The sequence below is a fragment of the Euleptes europaea genome, chromosome 1, assembly GCF_029931775.1.
Source record: "Euleptes europaea isolate rEulEur1 chromosome 1, rEulEur1.hap1, whole genome shotgun sequence".
Lineage (NCBI taxonomy): Eukaryota > Metazoa > Chordata > Lepidosauria > Squamata > Sphaerodactylidae > Euleptes > Euleptes europaea.
The window spans coordinates 149,075,845-149,097,287 of record NC_079312.1 but is presented as its reverse complement, the minus strand read 5'-3'; the positions used below and the strand labels follow the sequence as shown (position 1 = coordinate 149,097,287).

Genomic DNA, 21,443 nt, shown 5'->3' with positions numbered 1-21,443 from the left:
CTTTCTTGTTAAATTAAATTTTGCCTAAGGAAATATATAGAAAGAATAGCATCAGATTTAATCTCATAAAAATATAAACTTGATCATCTGAGGGGAAATTCTCTGTTTGCTGGAAGTGTATAAACATTTAAAATAACCATAGAAATTCAATTATAGAATTTGTAAAGGTAGTAATTCAGCTACAAAAATATACCAGGCATCTGTTTCAACAAGAGTACTTTGCATTTTAAAAAATTAGACGAATAACTGCCTAGTTTATAAATTGAATATTGTTATTGTGCAATTTAATGTGTGTGTGTGTGTGTGTGTGTGTGTGTGTGTGTGTGTATAATACTAGAATTTTAATTTGGCATGAAACTTTAGCTTCATTTGTTTTAAACCTGGGCAGTGCTAAGGAAAATGGAAATTATTTACCTAAGAAAATAAATAGGATCTTCAAACAGAATATGAGATGCCTGTTCATTTCAGTTTATCTTGAGAAATTTTTATATCAAGCAACTAAGAAACAATGCCTTAAAAAGCCCTCTGGAAACTTTCTCTTATCAACTTTAGTTCTGATGTATAAAACATACAAATACATTGGTATCACCAGGGACATGGAATCTACTCTTTGTGACTATATCCATGTACCTAGAATATCTTTCTGGCTTCAAAGAGCCCTCTGCCTTTACCAAAAATGATAAAACACAGCATGCATTAAAAAAAATTGCCTGCCTGTTAAAAGCAAACATAACTTACACTGTCTAGCAACCTAGTGCCTTATCTTCTAAACACGCAGATTAGAATTTACATTTTGAAGCAACAAGATTTACATACAAATAACTGAAAAAAGCTGACTATTGGAGATGTAAGGAATTAAAATGAATGCTGGTTACATACGCTGATAGACATTTTCAGCTAAGGCAAAGACTCAGTTCTTCCACAATTTAACTACAATCAAATATTGCAAACATTTCAAAATTCAACTGTAGCTCAGGAAATTAATATCCCTTGACTGACAGAATATGCACGTCTCTCTCTCCTGATTTAAGGAAGATTCCAGTTGTGCCAGTAGAACTCCTCATGAGGTTTTTGTGTTTCCTTTTTGTATTCTTGTCACCAAACAACTTTTAAATAAAATCTTAACAGTCTTTGTGAAAGCTGGTTTGAAAAGATTCATTTTAGAACTTTCATCTAAATTTTTTAAAAATTAATATAAAACTTTCCCACTGAAATTCTGATAGTCACAAAAGCCTTGTTTAGTGGCAGTAAAGATCTTTCAAAGTTTTTAATTCTTCAATTAGAGTTTTGTTCTGGTTTTCAAGGACAGCAACTCGATTTTCAAGACATTTTACATATTCTTTCTTCTTTCTGCGGCACTCTCGGGCTGCTTCTCTGAAATTCAAGACAAATATTGTAATATGTCAAGCTAGTTTGGAATCATTGCTTTCCTTCACAACTGATGCATGCCTAAGTTGCCTTTACAATTTTTTTCTTTTAAACTCATGTGGCAGGTACAGCCCAAGAAGAAAAGATGGTTTTTATATGCTGACTTTCTCTACCTTTTAAATAGAATAAAATTGGCTTACAATCTCCTTTCCTTCCTCTCCCCACAACAGACACCTTCTGAGGTTGGTGGGCTGAGAGAGTTCAGAGAGAACTGTGACTAGCCCAAAGCTCACTTCATGTTTAGGAGTGGGGCTCACCAGATTAGATCCACTGCTAATGTGGAGGAGTAGGGAATCAAATGCGGTTCTCCAGATTAAAGTCCACCACTCTTAACCACTACACCACGCTGGTTTTCAAGGATAGCAACACACACACACACACACACACACACACACACACAGAACTTAAGCTTTTTGGCAGAACGTAAGCTTTTTGGCATAAAAATCTTTAAAAAGTTAAATGGATCAGCAGTTTTGGCTGAAACAGGTAGCTTGCAAAGGCTTTTTAAAGAACTCAGGACTATCTACTGCAGAGGTCCCCAATTCTTTTTGATCCTGCAGGGACATTTGGAATTCTGACACAGCATGGTGGGTACAGCAACAAAATGGCTGCCTCAGGAGGTGGAGCCAGTCACAAAATGATTGCCACAGCTTAACTTCAGTAACACAGTGTAGATACTCGTGTTGTGGTGGCAGCTGCTGCCAAAGCAACATTTTTTTAAAATCTGCACAGCTAATCAAAAGCCTTGCCAGGAAAAAGCACTTGGTGGGTGCCTGAAAAGGTGTGAGCGGGTGCCATGGCACCCACAGGCACCATGATGGGGATCCCTGATGTACTGTATTAGCCATAAATGGTGTTTTTAACAACAATTTCGGAATTAGCAGACAGATGAGGAGAAAAACAACAGCAATGTTTTTATGTACAGAGCTCTTTTCTCACTGAGAATCAAGGTGGAGCAAATTCAGAGCAAATACAATCAAACAGCACCCATTTCTAATAAACAAAATAATGCAGTGGGTTAGAATTGAACATTTGGAAAACAATGCAAGCACATAATAAAAAATTCTCTAAGGCAGCAAACAGTCAATTTAGGCAAAGAACTATAGCAACAAAACTTTCTAAAATTGATAATAATTAATTTTCCAATCTGCTTGAGGCACATTTTTCCAGGTGACAACATTTAAATAGGGAGCTGAACACACACTGGTTTTCAATAATGCAATCACTCTTGGCTAAAGAGTAATTAAAAAGAAAGCTTATAATGAAGTAAATAAATCTGTCTACATTATGCTGTTGAGAAAATGTGAGCAGCAATACAGTGTACAACTGATTCATGACCCTGAAGAGCAGAATGTGTTTGCTGAATAAATGTCCAGTGTCTCATAATAAGGTTGCATGCTCCTGAAGTGGTTGTATACTCTCTTCCCCACTTAAGACTGCTAGACTACCAGAAACCAAGATAACAGAATCATAGAGCTGGACCTCCAGGGTCATCTAGTCCAACCCCCTGCACTATGCAGGAAATTCACAACTATATCCATATCCACCATATCCCCAGTGACCCTTGACCCATGCCCAGAAGATGGCAAAAAACCCATCCAGGATCCCAGGCCAAACTGTCGTAGTGGACAGTGTCTGACTAGGATTCTGGGATACCCAGGTTCAAATCCCCACTTCTACTGTGGAAGCTCCCTGAATGACCTTATAAACCCTATCTCACAGGGTTATTGTCATCAGAAAATGGAGATGGGGAGAACAATGTAAGCCACTTTGGGTCCCTAATGGGGAGAAAGGCCTGACCTGGATGGCCCAGGCTAGCCTGATCTCGTCAGATCTCAGAAGCTAAGCAGAGTCAGCCTTGGTTAGTATTTGGATGGGAGACCACCAAGGAATACCAGGGTTGCTATGCAGAGGAAGGCACTGGCAAACCACCTCTCTTGCCATGAAAACCCCAAAAAGGGGTTGCCATAAGTCGGTTGCGACTTGATGGCACTTTACACACACACAAATGAAGTAAATAGTAAATAAAATGCTCTGCGGACTTACAGAACTCAGGGGCTGTCAGATAGTAGTGAAGCTGAAGAAGCGATTGTTAAATGGCTAGACTGTTAAATGGCTTGACTCCTCACTGGACTGATGGAGTGAGGGATGGGTTATCCCATCTTACTCCTAACTACTTGCATAGCTGGGCTGGGATGGCTCAGAAAAGACTAATGAAGGAATGTATTTTAACAGATGAAAGCAAAGTGACCTAATCATTATGAGAAAGACAACGGTGTTGGTAGTTGTGAGGATAGGTGTGTTAGAATTCATGGAGGGTTGAAATGGAGGAGATAACATAGTGAAAGCTACTTCTTCCTGCACGACAAAGATTGGATCAGAAGCCCTGATGACAGAAAGGCCACAATGCAGCGCCTTCCCAGACCAGATTTGCCCCAGTTTCCAGGAGGGAGAACTGTATGGAGAGGAACCACAGTGTTGCCTCCTTACAGGTGACTTGGGAGCTTCCCACGTTATCTAAGAAGAGTGGGAAGGAGCTGTGCAGCAGTATACTGCAACAAAAGAAGTGGGCTGAAGAAAAATGGAATAGAAGAAAAGGGAGAAGATAGGGTTAGGGGCCTTCGGTAGGAAGGACCTATGGGTACGAAACACATTAGGAAGCCTATGCAAGGACAAGGGGTTACACCACCATAGTAACTGAAGAGAAAGGTACATTTAGCAGAGGCATTTTGAGCCGAACATGTAGCAAGGGAAAGCCAGCAAACAGCTAATTAAGAGAGAAGGTGACCAGATCATAGATGAACAGTCAATAAAGAGAACAAAAAATTAAACTTAGAAAAGAAAGAACGGAGAGGACACAATGACTGCTTAGAAATGAAAAAAAGAAAGAAAGGGAAGGTTTGGGTAGAACTGCGAGATGTCAGGAGAGACCAGCATAAAAGATGTAGAATTAAAGAAGGCAACAGGACAAAATGCAAGCAGAAAGCCCACACTGTGCTAGAGAACTGGAAAGCAGCAAATGTCAAACCAATTTTAAAAAGGGGTCTACAGGGGATCCAGGGAATTACAGGCCAGTTACCCTAACATCTTTTTTCCAAGTAAATTAGTAGTAACTGTTCTTAAAGAGGGCATTATTAAGCATATCAAGGAACAAAGTCTGCTGAGAGAAAATGAGCATTGTTTCTGCAAATGGACGTCCTGCCTCACTATTCTTTTAGAGTTCTTTGAGAAAGTGAACAAACATGAGGATAAGGGTGATCCATAGTGAAAGCCAAGGCAGTCTGGGAAAAGCTTCAGGAAGATCTATAAAAATTAGATAATTGAGGAACAATGTAGCAAATGAAGTTCAATGCTGATAAGCATAAAGTGTGGCACATTAGAACAAAAAATCCCAACTTCAAATATATGCTGAATTGGATTCCAACTGGCTGAGACCAAAACTTAAAGAGATTTTGAGGTTGCAGTGGATAGCTTAATAAAAAGCTCACTGTGAAGCAGTAATGAAAAAGGCAAACTCCATGCTGGGGATTATTTAAAAAGAGATTGAGAATAAAATGGCAATATTGTAATGCCTTTGTAAAGAGCTATGGTGTGGCCTCATTTGGAATACTGTATACAGTTCTGGTTCAATATCAAAAAGGATATTGCAAAGCTAGAAAACAATACAGAAGAGGACAATTAAGACAATTAAGAGGTTGGAGCACATTTCTTATGAGGCAAGGTTAAGAAGTCTCGGACTTTTCAGTTAAACAAAGGGCTACGGTAGAGATTTATTTTTTTTGCCATCAAGTCACAGCTGATTTAGGGATACCCCATGGAGTTTTCAAGGCAAGACACATTCAGAGGTGGTTTGCTATTGCCTGCCTCGGTTTCAAAACCCTGGACTTCCTTGGTGGTCTTCCATGCTTAGCTTCCAATATCTGACAAAATTGGGCTCACCTGGGCTATCCAAGTCTGGGCAGAGACACATTAGAGAGGTTTATAAAATTATTCATGGGGTAGAGAAAATGGCTAGAGGGAGCTATTTCTCCATCTCTCACAATACTAGAACTTGGAAGAACCCAATGAAGTTGATGGGCAATAGGTACAAGACAGACAGAACAGTGAATATTCTTTTGTTGGGGGGAGAAGATACAGAAATCTGCTGCTAATACCTGTGTTACACATAGCTGTATCAGAGAATACTTTTCAAAGTACTATTAGGAAAATGCCTAATAGTAATTGGGAAACAAAATACCTGTTCTTCATTAGCCGTATTTCTCTTTTCAACTGTGGATCATCTGTCTTGGTTGACTGAGATGTCAAAGGAGTTGTCATCACAACAGTCTGTGGGAGGGAAGTGGTGGTTGGTGTACTGCGTATGTGGTACGTTTGCATATCTCCTGAAGCAGCTGTTGAAGAACCAAAGTAGAGCCATTATAAAGGAAAGAATCTAAAGGTCAGTTCTCTCTCTATTTTTCATGCTTATGTACACCCAGGCTCAAACTGCAATGCACTCAATCAACTGCAGAGGGCCTATGAATATACAGAAATGGGTATATACACCTTTTAATGACGTGGAAGCAGCAGGTGAGATGTCACCTTGGCCACCATCAACAAAAGACAACTTTGAAGTTTGGGGTATGATTTGGATGCAGAATGTGGGAACAAGGGAGGTTAGAGAAAAAAATACTAGAGTTAGCACATGTCCCCGGGACTAGGATGTTAAAACAATCTGGAGAAAGATGATCTAAGTGGCTCAGTGCTGCAGGAACCACTGGGCTTGAACATGGGCTGTGGCAACAACAACAGGTGTAGACTCATCCTATACCCACTGCCATTGTCACTGCAGCACTGCCAGAACCACAGGAGCCACTTGGCTCAGCCAGTTCTTGGCTGTCACTGGTCCCCTAGGGTGGGCCCACTGGGAACTTTCCAGTAAGTTCAAGGGCTAGTCCAAACCTGTGCATATTACGTACTGTGGAACACAGGTAGGACAATGCTGCTGCAGTTGTCTTGTTTGTGGGCTTCCTAGAGGCACCTGGTTGGCCACTGTGTGAACAGACTTCTGGACTTGATGGACCTTGGTCTGATCCAGCATGGCTTTTTTAATGAAAACGTAAGAGTAATCTTTGATAATATTTCATATTAGAATTGTGCTTTAACCTTAAAACCTATATTGCTAAAATTTATCTGATTCTCTGTATTAGTGCTGATGGAATAAAAATGTTTGAATTACATGCATGAGTTCTGATAAATAAACAGGAGCATAAACATAGAGCAGTGATGGCGAACCTTTTAGAGACCGAGTGCCCAAACTGCAACCCAAAACCCACTTAATTATTGCGAAGTGCCAATGCACACCACGGCAACACGGCACAGCCCTAGGCCAGTGGTCAGCAAACTCATTAGTCAACAGAGCCAAATATCAACAGTACAATGATTGAGATTTCTTTTGCGAGCCAAATTTCTTAAACTTAAACTATAAAGGTAGGTACACTGAATAAAACTTGATATCATACTTAATAATGATCTTTTTATTGATAAAAATTAAATTGTAAGTCCCTGCCATTTCCCCCTCCCTGTCCGGAGTCCACGTCTGGAGGCCTGGTCTACCGCCATAAAAGCCTATTGGTAGACCTGGCCTCCAGCTGAGTCCCATTGGGAGGCCAGGTCTACCCATTGGCTTTCTTGGCAGTAGACATGGCCTCCAGAGGCCCATAGAAGCCAATGGGTAGACCTGGCCTCTGAAGGGGGACTTTTTTCCCTCCTCGGAGTCCAGGTCTACCGCCAAGAAAGCCAGTGGGTAGACATGGCCTCTGAGGAGCGAAAAAAGTAAGTAAGGTATCCATAAAATTAAATCATGACAATGACTGACAAACACTGTACATTTCCCCCATCTGCATTCTCAAAACTCTGCAGGGGGACTTATTGTTAAGTTGTGCATCTGAGTGGCAAATCCAAGGCAAAACCTCCCATTCACAAATGGCCAATAACCCCTGTCCCGAGCCCAGGCCTCCCAGGGCCACCTCGGGACTTCCCAAACACGGGCGGGGGCTAGCCCCCACACGCGGGGGGAGAAAAGGGGTCAGGACGGCAGGATAAAAGCCCCTCCCACCTGTCCTTCCCTCCGCCCACCGACAAACCGCGGTCGGGCGCCTGGCCGGGGGGAGGGGGGCGAAGCGCCGATGACACCACCCCCAGGCAGGAGCCGACCCCCACAACCTACCTTTCCCCCGCAGGTTCCCCAAAGGCAAGAAGGGCAGATGCCCCTGAAGACGGCCCAACCGAAGAGGGGCGGGGAAGGCTTCTGGCGGGCCGGGAGTCCAGGCCCCCCCCAGACACACGTGTGTGCGTGTGTGCCCCCCCCGCTCACTCCTCCGCGTGGGCCCCTCCAGAGGGCTGCAGGGGCCGGCCGGCCGCCAGTCAGGAGTGAGAAGGGCGGCAGGGCGGAACACCCTCCGGGGGGCGGGGGGGGCACCAGACGCCAAAGGAGGCGGGACAGGGTCAGCAAGCGGAAGCAGCGACGGGCTCCCTTCTTCCGGACGGTGAGAGGCGAGGAGGCCAGGTCAACGGCCGGGGAAGGAGCAGCGGGAGGCCCTGATGCGCACGCGCGCACCCCCCCCCGCAGGGATTTCTCCCCCCCGGCCAGGCCCGGGGGTGGTGCGGGAGGCCACGGGGAGGGGGGATTCTCCGGGGGGGGCTCAGCTCCGGGCAGGGGGGGATTGGGACCAAGGCCGGGGCGGAGAAATCAGCCCCCGCTGCCCGAGTCCAGGAAAGGGGGGGGCTTTGAACCGCTTCGCGCTTCCGCGCTTCCTGCAGCCCAGCTGGGCGGCCGCGTGCCTACAGCCTCCCCCATCCGGGGCGGGGCAGAGCCATAGGTTCGCCAACACGGACATAGAGATTGCAAGAGACAGCTACATTTGCTTCTGAATAAGCCTGAAATAGAAATTAGACTTTGATGTGAAACTTTTCCATAATGAAAAATGATTTTTATACTTGGGAAAGGGCATCCAAGTACTACAAGTAACATGAGAATCAGTTACTAGAACTATACAAGGCAGGTGGAAGAAGCCCACAATTCCAAATTCTTCAAAGGAGGTACTTACTCTGCACTACTACCTGGTTGTTGGGCACAAGAATCTGTTGACCATCAGATGTCTGCACATACTGTACCAGTGAAGTTCCAGCAACATTTGTAAATGTCTGTAAACCTTGCACACTTTCAGTAACAGGATTGCTCAGCTGTAATGGTCCGTTTGGTGCAATGGCAACTTAAGAATTAAAAAAGAAAAAGAAACAGAAAAGACACGGATAATGAAAATGAACCAGAGAAGACATTTATGACAGCCATAAGTATGTGACAGCTAATATATCCTTCTCTTTGGTGCAGTTGCCACAGAAATCTTTCACTGAATACATATGCTTGCCTGTGAGCAACTAACTCCATTTTGCACTTCACAACTTCAGCAGCCAGAAGAGATGAGAAACATTTCCATTTGCCTCTATCTTCTTCCGATCAGCGGCATGGTTCAGATGTAACAGCAAACCATGGTTGTCAAATGAGTCAGGGGGAATCATTCGGTTCGCAATCATCCCTCCCGCCTCCCTTTCCATGCAGTTATGACTGAACCACTTATTGTTTGTCCTGTTCCTTCCAAGCCAGAATTCCAAACTCTGATTTAGATCCTAGTTTGAATCCTGGACTGCAGGGAACAGAAACAGTCTATGGTAGCATGAAAGCACAAAATTTAAAAACCTAGAAGCAGAAACAGGTATTAGAGGATGTGCTTTGGATTGGTTTAAATCTTTCTTTAAGGATCAGACTCAGAGGGCTGCTGTTGAAGACAAGTTTTTATCACTGTGGGACTTGTCCTGTGGTGCTCCACAAGGCTCAGTCTTAACCCCCATGCTATTTAACTTCTATGTAAAGCACTTACCGTATATACTCGCGTATAAGCCGAGTTTTTCAGCCCAAAAAAAGGGCTGAAAAAAGCCAACTCGGCTTATACACGGGTCAATACGGTAGGCAAGGGGAGGGGGGAGGAGGGAGGAGGGAGGAGGGAAACTTACCACTGTCGCCATCCTTCTCCGCCGGCCCGCTCGCCTGGGAGCGGCCTGGGAGCGGCCAGCGGGGCCTGCCTGGGAGCAGACAGGCCTCGCCGCCGCCCCCGCCGCCCCCCCCCCGCCGCCGGCCCGCTCGCCTGGGAGCGGCCTGGGAGCGGCCAGAGGGGCCTGCCTGGGAGCAGGCAGGCCTCGCCGCCGACCCCCCCCCACCGCCGACCCGCTCGCCTGGGAGTGGCCTGGGAGCGGCCAGCGGGGCCTGCCTGGGAGGCTGCCTGGCCCATGCCGCTTTCCGCCACCCGGAGCGGCCTGGGGGCGGCCTCCTGCGGCTGCAGGAAAGCCACCCCCACCGGGGCTGCGCCGCTTTTCGCCGCCAGGAGCCAGTCAGGTAAGCCTGCGGGGGGGGGGGAGTTATAAGCCGACCCTCGGCTTATACGTGGGTGCCTAATTTTTCCCCATTTTTGGGGAGAAATTAGGCACCTCGGCTTATACGCGGGTCGGCTTATACACGGGTATATACGGTAGGAGAAATCATTTGTGGTTTTGAAGTTGGGTGTCATCATTATGCCAATGATACCCAGCTCTGCATTTCTTTATCTGGATGCCCAGCGCTGCTGCAGAGGTCTTGAGCCAGCATCTAGATGCTGTGGTTAAATGGCTAAAGGGGAACAAACTGTAAGTGAATCCTGACAAGACTGAGGTGATACTGGCTGGGTAGGCTAAGTTCTTGGAAGAGTGCTTCCCAGATCAGATGGGGTTCAGCGGGCTCTTGCTGACTCAATGTTTAGGCTTGGGGTCATACTGTATCCAAAATTATTGCTGGAGAAGAGGGGAGTTCTACCTGAGACAGAGAAGGCAGTGACAGCTCAGGTCTGGCTCAGGAAAAAAGGAGCAGACAGAGTGAGGGGTAGCTCTGGTTGGTAGAGTGGCAGAATGGTTTAGCTCTATCTCTGAGAAAGAACAGAGCACCCCTTTATAAGACCTGTCTTTGGGGATGAGCAGACCTGGTACCATTTAGTCTGACACTTGGGAAAGGGCAGGTGGAATCCTGAGTGTGTATGAGATGATCCAACATAGTGGCTAATCAGTAATAGCCTGTTTGAAAGCGTTAAAAATTCTATCTACCCTCGAAAGCCAAAATTGATTTAAATGTTTGAGTCAGCTTCTCCTTTGTCTGCCCAGAGATCTGTGCTACTGTTCTATTCCCTGAGACTGTCCCTAAAATAAATAAATCTTCTTTGTTGTTTATATTCAAATCCTGCCTCAGTGATCTCCATAAACTCCTCACGGCAGCAAACCCAAAGCCCATAAACTCACTACCTTTAGAACACCTAGTAACTGAGGGGAAGGTTTCTAGGTTAAAACAACCCTAGATCCCAAAAAATCTCAGGAGGCTGTGTCCATCCCCTCAGTAGGGAAAAAAGGCTTGTCACGGTTACCAATTAGTTCCTAGGTTCAGTTCAAGGTATCAACTATCTCCTGCAAAGCACTTCACAGTCTAGGCCTCACATATTTGAAAGACCACCTCTCCCAATATGCCCCACTGCAACAGCCATGCTCCACTACACAAAGACTGAAGTGCCACCCTGCAAATGAGTAAGATCAGCAGTTGCCTGTGAAATGGCCAGCATGAGGAGGTAAGAAAGGCTCCCACACTTCTGTCATTCTGCAGAATGTGTAAAACAGGACTATTCAGGAGGGCTTTTTTTAAAAAAGGGGACAGGGCTGTAGTTACATATAATTGTTCAGGAGGACACTTTTACAAAGGGACAAGGGCTGTAATTTATGACACTGTTTATTGTATGCATTTCTTGTTTTTACTCCATTATTTTCTCATTTCAGTAATCCAGTTTTTTCATTTCTTATGCTATGTTTTATACTGTTGCATTGTTTTCCCACTTTGTATTCCAAATTTTATTATAACATCTATTCTATTTCTTACACTATATTTATTGCATTGCTACAAATTTCAATCTTCTTGGAGTCTCAATGAGAAAGATGGACTATAAGTAAACAAGCAAGCACAATTTTACTATCAAGCCTTGAGTGGAGGGAGGACAGAAGGGAGCATGTGAGCCTGAGAATCCCTGAAGCATCTTCGTGTAATGATGCTGCTACATCTGAACCATGCCACTTGCAGATTCTGATTTCCTAACAGAGAAACATTCCCAAAATATAAAATAACACTTTCAGAAGGTATCTCTAGACATTGGCTCTCTTCAGATATAACACAAGTTCATGATTTAATTAAGCTAGCCACAGTGATCAGGTGTGTTCATGCCACCACACTAACTACTGTTCGTTCAGCTCCCTCAAACCAGAATCTGAAGCCAGGGTATGAAGCTGGATTAAACAAAGTTAGTCTCAACTATGCAAATGCAGTACCTTAGTTTAATTCTGGTTAGTTTGCTGCTGATGATTCATGCATACCCATCTGGCAAAAGTGGCTCAAAAAATAAAATGGCTCTTGCTAGTGACCAGACTCCCCCCCACCCGCCCCCTGTTCTTGACACTGAGTCTGCAGGGCAGGAGACTCCTCTCACCATCCCTGCCTCCACTCTCTTAAAAACACAGCAGTATGGCACGCTCCTTCCATACATCCCTAAGGGGAGAAAAGCAATGCCAGAGAAACCCAGGGTATCTTAACTGCCTGTCCTCCAGCAACAAAGGGGATTAAACAAGCATCCTACTCACATTTGTTGTACTGATACAATGGACTGGGAAGAAAGCAACTCTCTACCCCAGTGTTTCTCATAGCAGGTTTTCCTCCCTTTATATCCAATCTATGTTAGCATTCACACCTGATATTGCTTGGTACCTGCTTTCTCTGTGTTCAGTCAAGCGCATTTAACACGATTCATATGTGCTTAGGATAAAATAGAAGAGGTGACAAGGGTGTAAGCTGCTTTGGGTCCCCATTTGGGAGAAAGGTGGGATATAATGAAGTAAATAAATAAAGTAAATAAAATTAAGTAAATGAAAATAAATGAAAATGGGTTCTCTTCAGCGTGCTTTTGAGGGGTTATAGACTCCAGTAATTAACACTCTATTAAGACAGAGTCTGTTTGTGTGTGTGTGTGTGTGTGTGTGTGCACTTGCACGTACAGTATCTGCACCAAGCATCTTGTAAACCCTGGAGCAGAGACAGAATACATGGAGAGTATGTGCAGGCAGCATGGAAGTTGCTAGCAGCAGTTTATCATCCAGAGTTTATGGTGAAATAAGACTTGCAACTTCTTTGGCTGTCTTCCAAGGAGGGAAGTCTCCCTCTTTCAGTGGCTAATTGCTGTTTTGAAAGTAGCTGAATATTACTGAGATAAGCTCCCCCACCCTCATGTGGGCCAGCAGCCAACAGTAAGCAAGTTTATTTAATTAAAAGTATATATTTAACTAAAATATTTATATTTCACCTTTCCACAATGCCCAAGGAATGGATGATGTGATGTGTGTTCTTCATTATTTGGACACAGAGGGGCAGGCTGAGATACCAGGTGAGTCTCTAGTGGAGAGTTGGGTGAAAGAGTGACAGCACCGAAGTCAAGATTTGCTGAGACACATCAGGATTCAATGATCATCTTGGAATGAACCATGGCCTCACAGACTAACCAGAATTAAAATCAAGCATGGCTGTGAGTTACACCTGAACTGACCCATGGGGTTGGATACATAGGTGCAGTTCAGTTCACAGAGGCATCTTCCACTCACAGTACAACTCCTTCCATTAATGGAAGAGTCCTCCATGAATGGAAGGGCATCTTTGAATCCAAATTATTATTAACATGAATGCTAAATTAACCTTAAATCACATTCCAGTTAATCCAGTGCAGATTATTATTAATAATACATACTGTATTGTCCGGTGCTGGTTTGGTAAACAGGTGTAGGAACAGACATTGATGTGATTGTAGAGACACCAGGATTTGCTTCATCTCCTTTCCTATCCCGCGTGTCTTCCGAAGAAAGATCGTTGAAGATTTTTCTGTTAAAATAGTATTAGTACACAAAAGATTTCAGACACATTTTGCGGAAAATCTTCACAAACAAGTAGTGCAATATCTACTTCATGGCACATTTCTGAGCATTAATTTTTTTATTGTCAAATTGTGGAATTACAACTGAAAAAAGCACTATGGAGACAGAATCAAAATCCACTGAAAAAGGTAAACAGTGATACTTTATGGCTTTTGATTTTAATTATCATTTCCTAAAACAGCAGGTCTAATATATACCTAAAAATTACAGTCATAGATAGGTCTTCTGAGGGTATAGCCCAAGCACCTATGTTTCAGAGGCTCTCTTTTTGTTTTTTTGAGAGAAAGAGATTTGCTGCAGGAGAGTTCCAGAATTAGTTTGCAGGCTTGATACTCCAAACTTGAATTTCCCATAAAACATGTGTTGTTTAATATCTGAATATTACTTTTGTATAAAGCACTGACCTGTAAGACGGACGGCGTGCAAGAATACCTCTGGCGTTCTGTGAAGAGCTTATGCTATCTGAGGAATCTTGTGAATCCTCACTCTCCGACAAAGATACCTGAAGGATGTACACTATGTCATATTGTATAATAACAAATGAGCCTGCATGATGCAACTTTTTGGTAAATGTAACTGATACGATGTCTCTAAAAACTTGCAAAACGGTTTCTTCCTAGACAAATTTATTTAAATGAAGAACATGTTAAGTATGTTTATTATTATTATTAGAGTTTTAATTCTGACCCCATATACAGAGATCAGAGTTCTAACCCATTACATTGGGAGGTGAAAAACAAACATTGAAAAATACATAAGAGCTATAAACATCATGCTCTGAGCATGAGAAAATGGTGGGCATGGTTTTTAGGCATGTTAAGAAGATGACATTTGTACTCACATTGAAAACAGTGTCAAGCTTTAACAGGGCTACAGCATGTTTAGCAGCCTTCTGCTTTCGACTGGGAGGGAAGGAGCAAGAATTGCAGTGAAAGGGTGAAAATAAGAAAAGTACTAATTTAGCTAAAACAAATATCTCTCTCTTTCTCTCTCTCTCTCTCTCTATATAAGGAACACCCTGACCTGGATGACTCAGGCTAGCCTGTTCCCATAGAATCATAGAGATGGAAGGGACCACCAGAGTCATCTAGTCCAACCCCCTGCACAATGCAGGAAATTCACAACTACCTCCCCCTCACACCCCCAGTGACCCCTACTCAATGCCCAGAAGATGGCCAAGATGCCCTCCCTCTCATGATCTGCCTAAGGTCATAGAATCAGCATTGCTGACAGATGGCCATCTAGCCTCTGCTTAAAAACCTCCAGGGAAGGAGAGCTTACCACCTCCTGAGGAAGCCTGTTCGACTGAGGAATTGCTCTAACAGTTAGAAAATTCTTCCTAATGTCTAGACGGAAACTCTTTTGATTTAATTTCAACCCGCTGGTCTGACCTTCTGCGGCAACAGAAAACAACTCAGCACCATCCTCTATATGACAGCCCTTCAAGTACTTGAAGATGGTTATCCTATCACCTCTCAGTCTTCTCCTCTTCAGGCTAAACATACCCAGCTCCTTCAACCTTTCCTCATAGGACTTGGTCTCCAAACCCCTCACCATTTTTGTTACCCTCCTCTGGACACGTTCCAGCTTGCCAACATCCTTCTTAAATTGTGGTGCCAAAACTGAACACAATATTCTAGGTGAGGTCTAACCAGAGCAGACTAAAGCGATACAATCACTTCACGTGATCTGGACACTATACTTCTGTTGATACAGCCCAAGATTACATTTACCTTTTTAGCTACTGCATCACATTGCTGACTCATGTTCAGGGATTGATCTACTAAGACCCCAGGATCCTTTTCGCACACACTACTGCTAAGACAAGCCTCTCCCATCCTATAACTATGCATTTGATTTTTTCCTACCTAAATGCAGAACTTTACATTTATCTCTGTTGAAATGCATTTTATTAGTTTTAGCCCAATTCTCCAGCCTGTCAAGATCATCCTGTATCCTGGCTCTATCTTCTACCGTATTTGCTACCCCTCCCAATTTAGTGTCATCTGCAAATTTAGAAAGCATCCCCTCTATTCCTTCATCCAAATCATTTATAAAGATGTTGAACAGTACAAGGCCCAGGACAGATCCCTGAGGCACTCCACTACTCACTCCTCTCCAAATGGATGAGGAACGATTAACAAGCACTCTCTGGGTGTGATCTATTAACCAGGTACAGATCCACCTAACAGTAATAGGATCTAAATCACATTTTCCCAATTTGTCAACAAAATCCCACCAGATCTCAGAAGCTAAGCACGGTTAATATTTGGATGGCAGACCACTAAGGAATACCAGGGTGGCTTTCCAGAGGAAGGCAATGGCAAACCACCTCTGTTAGCCTCTTGCCTTGAAAACCCCATAAGGGGTCGCCATAATTTGGCTGCAACTTGACAGCACTTTGAACACCCACATTTAGACAAAGCAAAATATTACAGAGGAAGAATACAAAGCAAGTAAGCTTTTCTTAAAGGCTTCTCAAGGACTCAAGCCTTTTATTGCATGTGTTTCCTTTGCAATTTCACAAATGCCAATAATGTTTCTGGTGTTCTTAAAGAAACACACATTAACATATTTTATTTATAATGAACTGAGAAGTAGCAACCTAAGATCTACAGGGAGACACAGTTTGTGAAAAAGTATGCTATTCAAGCAAGACACACACACAAAAATAACCGAGTGCTTCTGTCACCATGCAAAGATTGTGCTACGTTTCTAAATTGTCTTTAGCCCAAAAGCTGCACTGTTTATATCTTCCAGAAATAACAGAGCTGGATTATCTACATCACAATAGACAACAACAAAAGGGGGGAACAAACTAAGAGAACTAAAAATTCTTTAAGAATATATTTATATATTTACAAAAATAATCAACACCGTTGATGATATGTAAAATATAAATGACCAATAGACCATACACATTTTGACCTCTTGGGCCTTCCTCAGTGGTCAAATTATACAAAACATGATTATTCAAAAACACTTCCAGAAATGCACTTTACAAGGTATTTTATCTGAAATTTGTAAACCTTATATCCTTGTGGCTAGATGTGAATTAATAACACTGATCATGGTATCTTGCTCACACAAGTATCTGGTGCAAAAAAATAATTATGTCTCCAGATGTGTTGTAACATCAACAAGTGACAAAATCTATGGTCTAGTAGTAGAATGGCAGCTTTTGGATTAACTATTTTCTCTCACACACACATACCCAGTCCTCATCTAAAACAGGAGAAGCAGCTGCACCTAACTCCTTGAAAATTAGTTCCCTGGGAATGGCAGGAGCATATGTGAGTACATTTTGCCTGAGCATCATAGACAATCCAGCAACTCTTGTGTGCTGATTCTGATATGGTACAATACTGAAGAGTATCTGCACATGTTTGATCTCTTCAATGTTTTAAACTTCCCAAGCCTACTCACAGCGCAAAGCATTGGAGCATGAACTTCAATTTTTCACTCCTCAGGATGTCACGTACCCCAAGATATCTAAACATTTTTCACAGGAGTTAGATTTTGATTCTGAATGTGCACTCTATGGATTCATTATATTGGTGGTGGCACTGGAAGTGATGCTGTGCCACAGGAAATACATTGGCATTCACAGGGCAATTATTTCAGGAAATTATTAGTTTCATGGTGAATACTTTCACCAGGAGAATAAATAGTCTTAAATGGGATGCTGCTAAATGCCCTTCAGCTGCATCTACACATGAACAGAGACTCCCTTGTCCTTTCATCTGTCGCTATAATGGATGGATATAAAGCTGAGGTTTTACAGCAATGACTAAATACAGATTTCAGTGGAAAAGGTTGTGCAGAGCCTTTCCCACTCTCTTGCTCAAGCAGCTAGTGTCACACTAGTACAAAAGATGCCACCAATATAGATGTGACAGATGCAGGATTTGTGATCTGAGTTACCTTACTTTACATAAATCGCTGTCCAAAGCTAGGAGAGCCCCACTGGCCCATTGCCATCAGCTTAGCAAAGCAGCCTTGGGGACTTACACAGAGTGTAACCCCACTGAAGGGAGAGAACATTTTATGTGGCCTGTAATCTGTTAGACACACCCAGTTCTTAAAAGATGAACAAAAATAATGGCTAAAACCAGATGATTTTGCATCATTAGCTTGCCATGAACTAGCATTAGTCATCACAGGCCCTGCTCCCATTTTGAAGTGTTTGACTGAAGCTTGGCATTTAACAGATTCAAATTATTCACTGGTTACTGCATTTACCAAGTAATGCATGAATAACTCATTCAGATTACCTTTTAATCTTACTATATAGAAATGTATTTGATTATATATAATTATTCCTTACCCCTTTTGTGTCTTGTCTTGTTAAACAATGTAAGCCACTGGCAGGGACATGTTTTTGTTTTTAATCTATACAGCATCTAATACAATATTAAATATTTTAGTCATAAAAACCGATCCCAAACAATTTACGCAAAGTTTGTGCTAGCCTGCATTTTTCTTTCTCTCCCTTACCTTCTGAAAATATATCACCATTTCACTTACAGTGCCAAGCTGACTAAAATACACTGAGGCAGAATTCAGTCAAAGCTAACAGTAAAGCTTCCAAAGATAGTAGTTACCTGCGCTGAGTGCCCTTGTGGTGAGTGAATTACAGAGGAGGTCTGAACTGTATGAATTACTCCCTGGACCTGATCCCCAGGAAGCTGTACCACCGTCACTGGAGCTGGACCTCTAAGAGACATCTACAACAAATCAACAGCTTATTAGCCAAGTCATGAAACATACCATAGGTAGAGGTAGTCCCCTGTGCAAGCACCGGGTCATTACTGACCCATGGGGTGATGTCACATCCCGACGTTTACTAGGCAGACTGTGTTTATGGGGTGGTTTGCCATTGCCTTCCAAAGTCATCTACACTTTACCCCCAGCAAGCTGGGTACTCATTTTACCGACCTTGGAAGAATGGAAGGCTGAGTCAACCTTGAGCCGGCTACCTGAAACCAACTTCCGTCAGGATCGAACTCAGGTCGTGAGCAGAGCTTTTGACTGCAGTACTGCACCTTACCACTGCACTCTGCGCCACAGGGCTCTTCAACAAACATACCATACAGACAACAAAAACAAGTGCCTACAGATAAAATACCATTTGGATTGGATTGCAGAACTGCATTATTGTAATTCCACTGGGACAGACTGCTCAGATTGAGCGCCACTTTAAAAAAGTGGTTCAGTTTCAGTAAAAATAATTTTGAGGCTTGAGGGAAAATAACTGCTGTATGCATTTTCAAGTGGACACAAGATAACCTCAAAGATAATATCTGGCAGTCAAACCAACCGTGATCTTTATGACTGTTAAGCTTCATTTACCAAATCAAAAAGGGCTGTTGAGTACCACTCTTGGGAAACAAAACAAAAACCTATGCAAAAACACACAGAAGAGTCGCAGGAAAAAGTACAGAAAAACCAAGATGCCACTATTAAGATCTGATTTTTTTAAAATCCAACCTTAATAATGGCATCTTGGTTTTTTGTTTTTTAAATCTGCTTCAGGATCTAAAAATATGCATTTTAAGATGCAATCTAGCAAGTACAGTCTCTACTTGTTTCAACACAATATCAGTGCCTAAAGGACTGCGGCCTTTTTTGTGTGCTTGTTTTCTTTGCCAGGGATTTTTTTTTGAAATTTCTAAATAACTGAACAGCATACTGATCACCATTTATACAGTTTTAGCATAGTTGTTCTGTGGTTATAAGGCAACTTTTAAAAGTACTCTGACTTGGTAACTCTTACATTAAACACCACAGTGGGGATCAGCAATATTTTCAAAAAAGTCCAATCTTCATTATTGAGCTTATCTGCCTAGGTTATTGTTGAAGATGATCTAAAACCAACAGGGGGAAAGTGTTTGCACTGTATGGGATTTGAAAATATCTAGTTATCTGGATGCATTTTCAATTCAATTTACAAAGGCCAAATTTAAATAAAAATCCCATGTAATTACATAAACATACTCAATTAACTGATTAAAAAGCAACCTTGCACAGGAAAACTGCAATTAACATACTTAAAATATTCCTCAGAAGACCTAGTCTATGTAGCTTTCTTTACCTGTTGAGAAACACGAGAAAGCTGAGCTGCTTGTAGAGCGGTACCTTGTAAAGATGGTGTTTGTGGGGGTGTTGCTGAATTGCTACTGCTGGTTTTGTGCGCTTCTTCCATAGTCAGCCTACAAAAAGCCAAAAATAAGGCAAAATGCACAATGTAATCGAGAATTTCACATCTTAACTAAAAGACCATTATAAAATGAAATTTTCCAAGGAGAGTCAGAAGACATAATGTGTTATAACCACTGTCTTGCTGGCAATCCTGCTGTCCCTTTAATAGAACCATAATGGGATATTATTTACTAGATGATATTGTTACTCTCCTTCCCATGAAAAGCTCCAGCTGCCCATGCCCACATATTAAGCCTCTTTTAAAGGGACAGGATAGATATATTTCCAGGCCTGATGTAAACCCTACCTCTAGTAATGCCTGCCGAATACCACCACCACGTGGTTTGCCTGCTTATACATATTATTTGACAACTCCTCGTCTTTCTAGAGCCTTCTGTTTAGCTAGATTGAATGCTAACCCCTCTATGGTTATGCAGGGCAGAATTTTGAATATACTATATCCAGACAGGACCTGTTTTTGCTCTTCTGGCTCTATCGATTCACTAGCTCATGCCCTTTTGGAATGCAGCTTTTACGAGGAACTTTGATCACATTATATCTCCCCCCTTTTAACATACAAATCTAATGCCTCTGTGTCTGACATAATGCCTTTTCCATTAAGCGATAGGGATCCCAAGGCTACATTGTCAGTGGCAAGATTTATTTCAGTCCTTATATCCCTCAAACACTAGATATATACTGCTCAAGATCAACGGATCAAGGAGCTTCTAAGGGATAAAAGGAAAGGAAAGGAAGGAAAAGGAAAGTAATGCCTGCCACCCAATTGTAGCAAGGACACCTTCCTGGCAGCTGTCAATATGTATACTTTGGCCCTGCTGAAACCAACAGAACCTACTTTATCACATTTATCTTCTGCTTCTCTTGGGGATTTAACAGGATAGTATCCTTCTCTTGCTCTACCCAAATAGATCTTTTCCCATAATGGGGAGAAAGTAGGAGAAAGTAGGGGAAATAAGTTGACATTTTTGTACTCGTCTACTTCAGAGAATTTTCTGAATCGGGCAGAGTAATCCTGAAGGGGGAGGGGGCGAATGGCCTTAGGAGCTGGTGTGACCCCTGCACCAGCGTTAGTGTCACTAAATGGGCGCTAATGCTGGTGCACGGCCACTTATGCCAGGGTTGAGGAACCGGGCAACAGCGCTTCTAAGGTGCAAGGTCTCATGCTGGCACCAAAGGCAGCATTCCCAGGGCAGGGCTGACTTTAGTCAGCTCCCTGAGCCCTTTTGCCCTGGGAACTCCCCCTTTTGCCGGCACGAATTTGCACCAGCAAAAGTGGTGGTGCAGCCCTGTGAAACTGAATGGAGCAGTTTCACAGGGTTTTGAGAAAATTACATTTTCAGCTTGCTGAGCCAAGCCAGCAAGCTGCTCAGGAAGTTGCTGCACCATCCCCGGGCGCTCTGCAACTACCCCTTTAGGATTGCGCTGTATGACATGTAGCAGCAGGGCTTGACAAATCCCAGGTGCCAGGTTGTCTATAAATTTCATTGTGGTGCCTAGTATTTTCAACCAGGATTTTACTGCAGTCTCTCAGTAATCCTCAGTGGAAGTAAAAAGCTGATTTATCATTTTGCATCAGAATATGTTTTACTGTCTGACATAATTAACCTAACAGGATACGATCCTTCTCCTCTGCCCCTCCCAAACAGATTTTTTCCTACAGAGGAAAAATTAAGGGGGAAGAAGTCGAGGTCTTTGTACTCCATTTTCCTTCAGAACCT

General features: G+C 42.8%; 1 protein-coding gene across 2 annotated transcripts; it reads right to left on the bottom strand.

Moving 5' to 3' along the window:
* Positions 1–1,185: 1,185 nt before the first annotated feature.
* ATF1 (activating transcription factor 1) lies at positions 1,186–19,717 on the bottom strand. 2 transcript variants are annotated; one of them, XM_056853507.1, is made up of 7 exons: positions 19,642–19,717; positions 18,108–18,230; positions 13,908–14,005; positions 13,320–13,450; positions 8,517–8,681; positions 5,666–5,819; positions 1,186–1,374 (listed from the first exon to the last, which is right to left on the bottom strand). In XM_056853507.1, the coding sequence occupies exons 2-7, from the start codon at positions 18,228–18,230 to the stop codon at positions 1,239–1,241; spliced, it is 807 nt and encodes a 268-aa protein (XP_056709485.1). In that variant the 5' UTR covers positions 19,642–19,717; the 3' UTR covers positions 1,186–1,238. The 2 variants fall into 2 exon arrangements, with proteins under 2 accessions (XP_056709485.1, XP_056709477.1); XM_056853499.1 differs by having other exon boundaries at positions 19,598–19,711.
* Between the last annotated feature and the right edge of the window lie 1,726 nt (positions 19,718–21,443).

What these genes read in the sequence shown, in the direction of transcription:
- ATF1 (XM_056853499.1), bottom strand. Translation starts at nt 19,708, where the DNA reads ATGGAAGAAGCGCACAAAACCAGCAGTAGCAATTCAGCAACACCCCCA. An exon ending in GCACGCCGTCCGTCTTACAG is followed by an intron (nt 13,451 to 13,907) that starts GTCAGTGCTTTA and finishes CTATTTTAACAG; the next exon opens with AAAAATCTTCAACGATCTTT. An exon ending in CAACCAGGTAGTAGTGCAGA is followed by an intron (nt 5,820 to 8,516) that starts GTAAGTACCTCC and finishes GTTCTTCAACAG; the next exon opens with CTGCTTCAGGAGATATGCAA.